Source organism: Sinocyclocheilus anshuiensis, unplaced genomic scaffold (assembly GCF_001515605.1).
Source record: "Sinocyclocheilus anshuiensis isolate Anshui unplaced genomic scaffold, SAMN03320099.WGS_v1.1 scaffold637, whole genome shotgun sequence".
Taxonomy (NCBI): Eukaryota; Metazoa; Chordata; class Actinopteri; order Cypriniformes; family Cyprinidae; genus Sinocyclocheilus; species Sinocyclocheilus anshuiensis.
In genome coordinates, this window is record NW_015539816.1 from 2,023,977 (window position 1) to 2,032,554 (window position 8,578).

General features: G+C 37.3%; 1 protein-coding gene across 1 annotated transcript in view; it reads left to right on the plus strand.

Moving 5' to 3' along the window:
• The window catches only part of LOC107683957 (platelet-derived growth factor receptor alpha-like), a 21,780-nt gene that overhangs the window by 4,397 nt on the left and 8,805 nt on the right, over positions 1–8,578 (plus strand). The window contains exons 7-20 of the mRNA XM_016480053.1: positions 166–281; positions 405–695; positions 832–1,098; positions 1,909–2,039; positions 2,164–2,332; positions 2,448–2,637; positions 2,771–2,886; positions 4,117–4,243; positions 4,448–4,644; positions 5,380–5,474; positions 6,671–6,803; positions 7,175–7,279; positions 7,517–7,627; positions 7,846–7,999. Coding sequence (XP_016335539.1) covers positions 166–281; positions 405–695; positions 832–1,098; positions 1,909–2,039; positions 2,164–2,332; positions 2,448–2,637; positions 2,771–2,886; positions 4,117–4,243; positions 4,448–4,644; positions 5,380–5,474; positions 6,671–6,803; positions 7,175–7,279; positions 7,517–7,627; positions 7,846–7,999 — 2,202 coding nt within the window. The remainder of the gene's footprint in view (positions 1–165; positions 282–404; positions 696–831; positions 1,099–1,908; positions 2,040–2,163; positions 2,333–2,447; positions 2,638–2,770; positions 2,887–4,116; positions 4,244–4,447; positions 4,645–5,379; positions 5,475–6,670; positions 6,804–7,174; positions 7,280–7,516; positions 7,628–7,845; positions 8,000–8,578) is intronic.

An 8,578-nucleotide genomic window follows, 5' to 3' on the forward strand; every position in this document is an offset into this window, starting at 1 on the left:
ATATTCTGTGGAAATTAACCTAGTATAACTAATTAACCTAGGTATTGTTAGTTCATGCTAGTTAATGAATTAACCACTGTTAACAGTCTAAACCTTATTATAAGTGTCACCAGTTTCATAATACCACTGAAATAATTGTAATGATCATGTCTTTTTCTTACAAAGGTATGAGAATATTCTGGTTCTCCGTCACCCCATAGAGGAGGACAGTGGCGTCTATGAGATTGTTGCATCCACTGGTTCCAGGACTTCAAGATTTTCATTCAAACTGCTAGTTGAAGGTATAATTAAATCAAACAGCAAAATGTATGACGTTCCCACAATGATTCAGAAACCCAAATCTAAAGCTGCAATATATATGAGTTTTTATGAGAAATTCAAATACTTGTTCATGTCGTGATCAGCCATGTACCCAGAGCTGCCACAGTCAGTGCTGGCTCCAGTCATGTGGCCCCAGAGGGACAGCATGGAGGTGTCTCTCCACTCCACTTTCCGACTCACATGTCGAGGTCAGGCCGAGCTCTCCTGGTACAGCCCTGTTTATCTCCACGATCAGTTCGACACTGAAAAAAAAGGACTCTTCATCTCCACTGTGACTGTTGGCAATGCGACGGCCACCCATACAGGAAAATACATCTGCTACTATGACTCCAGCAACAACACTGAAGAGACCTCCATCTATATTTATGTGCCAGGTACTGATTTGTTTTTTTACACAAGCCAGATTGAAACAGTAACGTTGTTTGAAAAAAAAAAAATACTATATAGTTAGTTTGAAGCCCTTTGTACGTGGCAAACTGATATTGAATTTCTTTCCAAAAACATACACAGATCCAGAAACGCCGTTTGTGCCATCCATGACCCCTTTTGAAAACCATGTGCTGACGAGTCATGATGAAATGGAGATTCCGTGCCGTGTGACGGACCCCAGTGCCAGCGTCTCTCTGATTCACATTGAGACCAGTCAGGTTCTGCCCAGTGTCTATGACAGCAAGAGAGGATTCATTGGCCTCTTTAGCGCTGGGACGTATGTCTGCAGGGCCCTCACTAACGGACAGACGCATGACAGCATAGAGTACATCGTTCACGGCTGGACAGGTGAGAATGAATTTGATTGTGTGAATGGCAGGTGACAATGCAGAAATTATTGTGTTTGTCAGTACTTTACTTTATTTTACAGTTAAAAATAAACATATTCTTAAACTAAATATCCTTAAAACAAGATTGATTTGCTTGAGAAGCAAAATTGAATAAAAATAAATACATTTTATTTTTCTATTTTTTTAAGCTTAGGGTTAGGGTTAAAAAAAGCATTTGTCATTGCGACAGAAAAAGAAACTTAATTCGGGAAATATATTCACTAAGTAAAATTATTTAATTATCGTGTTTAATATATAAGAAAAAAATGGCTGATTAAATGTAGTTAACTTATTTGTATATAGCCTTCTACCTGTAATTGGTCTGTTTTAACTAAAATAAATTTTTTTTAAAAATTCTAATTTTTAAGTTTAAAAAACAACAAAAGTTTTTGCTATTGAGTTAGAGACATAAACGTACATTTACTAAGTATATATATATCTACGTGTACTGCATTAGGCTAACCAAGACTTGTCATAGCACTTGCATTTGGATACAAGTCTAAGTCTAAATGACTACATTTATTTAATTACATTTTATATATATATATATATATATATATATATATATTACTGTCATTATTATATATTATGTATTTTATTGTTGTGTTGTTATTTCATATGCCTACTGTAATGTGTGTGATGTGTTAGTCTTGTAAGGACATGTTACAGATGTATTGTTTCTCACTGTATTTTGTGAAAGAATGAATTTGAATAATTCCCTGCCATGCATTAAACCACCTTAACATGAATTCATTATATTGTCTCTCAGGAGGGTCTGATGTGCAAGTCGAGCTGCGAGCAGAGAAGAAAGCTCTGCTGGTGGGTGAGACCATCACTGTTGACTGTATAGCCAGAAACAGTGAGATACTGGAGGACCACTGGAAATACCCTGGGAAACTGGTGAGACAGAAACAGAATAAAAAAGAACACATTTACATCACATTCCCTCAAAATCAATATTAAACGAATTCAAAATAAATATTTTAAAATATATTTATATTCTCCCTCTGTCGTTCTCTCTTAGGCGGGTCGAGGAGTAAAGACAGTAAAGGAGAATAAGCGAGATCTTGAGATCCATTATACTCTGACAGTGACTAATGCCTCACCAAAAGACAGCGGCGTCTATGCTTGCTCCATCACTGATGTTAAGAGCAATGAGAGCCAAACCAAACAGCTCACTATTACAGTCTATGGTACAGTGATCACATACACTCACACAGATACACATGATTTTCAATGCACACATGATTACATTCTCACAGTGATTCAGTTGCAGTCCTAATCTGCCCTTTTGGTTTTTGTGTGCAGATCATGAGTTTGTGCACATAAATCCAGTGATTGGTCCAGTGGAGACTACTAGGCTGGACGAGGTGCGAGAGTTCAGGGTGGACATACAGTCTTTCCCTGCCCCCAAAGTCACATGGTTAAAGGATGGATTGGTCCTGGGAGATGTTGCTGCAGAGATCACCACCAACCTCCTAAATATCGATGAGACCAGGTGACTAAAAAAACTCTGAAAAAAACTTTTTCAAATATCACATTTTATATTTGTGCTTAAATAGAAAAAAAATGTATCACATCAATATCTCTTTTAAAAGTGTTGCCTTAAAGCTGTCGTGTTGTTTGTTCAGTTACCAAGGCGTGTTGACCCTGATCAGGGCTAAAGCAGAGGACAGTGGGAATTATACCATCATGGCAAAAACAGGCAGCCAGACTGCCAGCAACAGTTTCTACCTTCAGGTTAAAGGTGGGACCTTTTCTTTTTTCTGTAGCTGCAGGTTGTTTTTGTCACACCTTTGTTTACCTACATTTGCATGTGTTTGCTTTTGCCTCTGCTTCATGTTTGTTTATCTCGGTGCACCTCTATATCTTTCTTAACCACTCTTTACATACATTTGTTTAGGTTTTTCTTGTTGTCAACTGGAGGATCTTTGTCAAGCAATGTGTAGCTACATGTGCTTACAGTATAAGTGTTGGTTTTCTTATGTACTGTATTTGTCCTAACCAGGAGTGTGGAAAATACTGAAAGTAATTATACCAAGTTAAAGCGTACTGTTTCAAAATGGTAGTTTTCAGTACTTAACTATGTAAAAAAAATTGACTGATAATATCAAGATTTTTTTTTGCATCAAACACAATTAAAGGCTCAAAAATAAAGGCTCTAAGATACATAAGATATTAAATTATAACTTCTGTCATAAAACCTGTTTTATGAAGCATCAAACAAACCAATGTTTTGCATCATTTTGTAACAAAACTGTGCGTATGAAGTCATAGCCTCAATTTTACATTATATTTGTTTGTGTTGCACTATATTGTATCAAATGAAAAAAACTAATAAATTATTTGTGGTATATTATATTTTTTTGTAAATAAAACATTCATGAGAAATATACAAATATTTATATTTCAGATATTTAGGAAGTATCTTACTGATGCATAGGCTATAAAATAAACTTCTGGTCAAAAAGTTTTGGTTCAGTAAAATTATTTCAAAGATGAAAGAAACTTACTAAGGCTGCATTTATTTCATCAAAATATAGTGAACCACTGTGAAATATTATTACGATTTTGTTTTTTGTTTTGTTTTTTTAATAAAATGTATTTTAAAATGCAATGTATTACTGTGATGGCAAAAGCTGAATGTTCAGCGTCCATTACTCCGGTCTTCAGTGTCACACGATCCTTCAGAAATTATTCGAATATGCTCAAGAAATGTTTCTAATGCTTCTGTGTTGAAAACAGTGCTGCGTAATATTTTTGTGTGAGCTATGATGCATTTTTCCAGGATTCTTTGATGAATAGAAAGTTCAAAAGATTAGAGCATTTATTTTAATAAATATATATATATATTGTAACATTCTCAATATCTTTACTGTCACTTTAGATCAATGTAATGCATCCTTGCTGAAGAAAAAATTTGGTAGGGCCAGTGAAAAAGCTTGGCGAGAAAGTAAAATTGTTTCTCTTCTTACAGTTCCCCCTGTGATTGTGGACCTGATGGATATCCACCACGGCTCTGCTGGAGGTCAGGAAGTGGTGTGTACTGCTGGTGGCTCCCCCGCCCCTGATGTGGACTTGTTTATCTGTAAAAACATTAAACAGTAAGCATTCTTCTTTTTTTGTTTCATTCTGCTACCCTACAGGTATTGTCTCTATATTTCTGTCTTCCTTTATTCAGTCCTCATTTTTCACCCTTTTCTTCTATAAAAGCAGTCCAAAGTAGATGACACAGTCTCATCCCTAGAGATTAAAGTCAAGTCACCATAATTACATCATGCTGAGCTCACTTTTCCTTCTTCCACCAGCTGTGCCAACGATTCCTCCCAGTGGATGCCACTTCCGATCAACTCTACGGACATCACAGTGGAACTGCAAATGGATGTGGACAACAACATTAAGAGTCACATCATCTTCCACCATCTTGAGAGCACAATTGCTGTACGCTGTCTGGCCAGGAATGACATGGGCGCTGTTTCACGAGAGATTAAACTCGTGTCAAATGGTAAGAGGCCTGTGTTTGTCTCAGTAGAGATTTCTTTTTTAATTTTAGGAGTTGATTTTATTGAGCAGCCCATTGATTTGAAGTGCTGTGAATCTCTTTAGTGTCACTGTTTGTCTTGGGTAGACAAAGTAAACAAAGTTTCAAGCTGATTTGCAACTAATTTGAATCACAGGTGTACAGTTTATTTAGGGGTGAATTGCTGGCAGTAGATCTGCACTGAGGCTAGGTTTTGTTTGTTGAGGTTTCAGTCATTGTAAGGAAACATCTCTGTATTTATGTGTTTGTGTGTGATTATCTGTTCATCATGGTTCTTTAAATTCAGCAAACGCTACTTTAGTAGTCTTTACATCTGTTAGCCTCATTTTGTAAACCGTGCCTGTCTTGTCAGGCTCCCCACGTCTTTTTCCTGTGATAGATTCCTCAGGTGGACCGTCCATGGTCTTTAGAAACAAATCCGTATGTGTTTACACTAGTTTCTGTTGGCAGGGGTTTTGCTTCACTAAGTTACCTTTTAAATAAATTGCTCACACTGGGCACCTTGATTAATACAGCATACGAGAGTGATGCAGTTCAAATTATTTATACTATTATGATGACATTATTAGGTATGTAAGTTAAGCTGTAGCTCATTAAGAAAAGTTTTGTTTTGGCAGTTGTCAGAGTTTAGTTTTGTACCATATCTTTCCATATCTCCACCCTCCTCTTCCTCAATGCTGCTGCTGCTGGTGTGTTCAGGTCCGCGCTCGGAGCTCACTGTGGCTGCTGCTGTTCTGGTGCTGCTGGTCATTGTCATCATCTCACTCATTGTGCTGGTCATTATCTGGAAACAGGTACTCACTCACTCATTCATCCACTCACTCACTCACTCACTCACTCATGTGCATTGACTCAGTTACTCTCATTCACTCACTTATTTACATTGACTTATTCACTCACTCATTTATTTAGCAATTTACTCATTCTCTTGCCCATTTACTCATTTATTCATACTAACTCATTGACTCAATCACTCGTTCACTCACTGGCATTTACTCGTTAACTCACCGATTCAATCATTTCCACACCCATTTACTCACTCACATTTACTCACTAACTTGCTCACCCATTTAAACGCTTGTTCATTTATCCATACTTATCAGTAAGATCTTTCTAATAACTGAATACTTTTATTCAACAAGGAATAAAAACTCATTAAATTCATCAAAAGCGACAGTTAAGACATTTATAATGTGACAGAATTTCTTTTCCAAATAAATTCTGTTCTTTCAAATGTTCTTTTTACAAAAATATGTTTTTCCAAAAAATTATGAAGCGGCACAACTGTTTTCAACGTTGATAATAATAAGAAATGTTTCTTGAGCACCAAGTGATTTCTGAGGGATCATGTGACACTGAAGACTGGAGAAATGGCTGCTGAAAATTCAGCTTTGCTATCACAGAAATAATTTCAATTTTGAAATATATTAAATAAGAAAGCAGTTATCTTAGATACTGTTTTTACAGTATTTTTGATCAAATACATACAGCATTGGTGAGCATAAGACTTGTTTTAAAAACATTACAAACCTTACCAAACTTTTGCAAAGTGTCTTTGCTTATTTACTTATTGACTTATTCACCCTTTCACTCAGTCACTTCATTCATTCATTCACTTATTCACTCAGTCACCAATTTAGTAATTCACTCACTCACTCAACCACTAACTCACTTACTCACCCACTCTCTTTACTACTCAATCATTCACTTACTCGCACACATTCACAAATCACCAAATTCACTCTTTCACAGTCAGCCTTGTAGTCACTCATACACATTTGAGGCATGAATAGCATGATGCATCAGCACAGTCATGTTCGCATCTGTGAGGGCTGAAATGAGACTGTCAATTGAACACATATTGCTTGTGAGTGAATGACACTTCTCCCCTCTCAGCCTGAGTGTGGAACAGCCTGATCTTCCTCCAGTATTCGAAAGCTCTGTTACTAACCACATGAGAATTACTCTCTCCTTGTACACCTTTTTACAGAAACCACGTTATGAGATCAGATGGCGTGTGATTGAATCAGTCAGTCCGGACGGTCACGAGTACATCTATGTCGACCCCATGCAGCTTCCATATGACTCCCGCTGGGAGTTCCCTCGGGATTCACTTGTACTGGGTGAGTCACATTAATAGTGAATCAGTCGACCATGATCCTGTCCTGTGGATTCAGTGTGGTTCACTTTGTTGTGGTTATGTACTTGATGGGATTGTGGTCATCTTGTTAGCCCGTCCTAATATGACACCATCACAATCTACTGCGCAGATCTTATTTAGGAGCTTTGTGTGGTGACTGTACAGATTGATTGAGGTTTTTGACTCAAACACAACCACTGTGGTAATATTCAAAGTTACAGGAAGCGATTTGAGTTTACATGCTTTTTTAGACTAGGTAATATTTCAGTGGCATCCTCTGGCTATGCAAATGAGTTCAAGTTTGTGGCTATGTGTGTGTGTGTGTGTGTGTGTGTGTGTGTGTGTGTGTGGCAGGTCGTGTCCTGGGCTCAGGAGCATTTGGGAAAGTGGTGGAAGGCACTGCTTATGGACTCAGTCGTTCTCAACCTGTGATGAAAGTGGCAGTGAAAATGCTTAAACGTGAGTTAACTGAAGTTTAACTAGTAGTTGCATGTATAAAATGCATGGCAGCTGAGGTTCTTTTGATTGTTCAAATGTTTTTCACACTAAGAATATAATGGTTTTTTAAGAACCACTCACTGAAAAGTTCTTTGAGGAACCCAAAATGGTTCTTCTTTGGCATCCATTTGAAAACCCCCTAATGGAAGCTTTATTTTTAAGAGTGTATTTAAGTGGTTAATATGATTGCTTTCTCAGCGACAGCACGCTCCAGTGAGAAACAGGCTTTGATGTCAGAGCTGAAAATTATGACCCACCTGGGCCCTCACCTAAACATTGTCAACCTTCTGGGAGCGTGCACCAAGTCAGGTGAAAATGCACAAACACACAGATAGCAAACACAAACACTTGGTCTCTAGGGTGGTGTCTTCTTGGTTCGTGGGTGTTTATAGTGTGGCGTTTTAACAGGCAGAGTTAAGTGCAATGTAGAACTTTAACCTCCTGCTTTTAGACATTTTACAAGTCTCTGATAAGATTAGACCAGTTTTATTAACACTGCTCTCACTCTTTCTCTTTTTGTCCCTCAGGACCAATCTACATTATCACAGAGTATTGTTTCTATGGAGACTTGGTGAATTACCTGCATAAGAACAGAGATGGGTTTCTCAGCCGCCACACAGAAAAGGGCAAGAAAGAGCTAGACATCTTTGGCCTCAACCCAGCTGATGAGAGTAGCAGGAGGTCAGCCAACACACACACCCACACAAAAAAAAATCTGAATTCATTAAAATTAGTGAATCATAAAAATCAAACATAAAAATGTCATTTTAGGTCCAAATATGTTGTTAGGAAATGTTTATCTTGCTCTTTAATCTGATTTAAGATTAATATTGTCAGGATTTCAGTCTAATTGGGTAAGTGAAGTCATTTATGAGAGGAGAGAGACAACAGACAAGTAAAGAGGTACAGAGTGAGCTTCCTACAAAGGTTGCCTTTTCATAAAGGCAGCTATCTTTAGTTAACTATAACATTTCTAATATTTTTAGTATTAGTTACCAATAACAACACTGCTATAAGAAGGATATATGCAAAATTTGGCCAAAATGACATACACTATATTGCCAAATGTATTGGGACACTCCCTTCTTTAGAACAGAAAAAAGCACTTCCAAAACTGTGGCAACAAAGATGGAAACATAATTCATGTATTTAAAAATTGTATTTCCATCTCTGTTGCAAAAGTCTTGGAAGTGTCTAAAATGACTGTACCCATATGTACAAGTCATTGGTGTTTGGTGATGAGTTTTTGGCTCAAGGTCT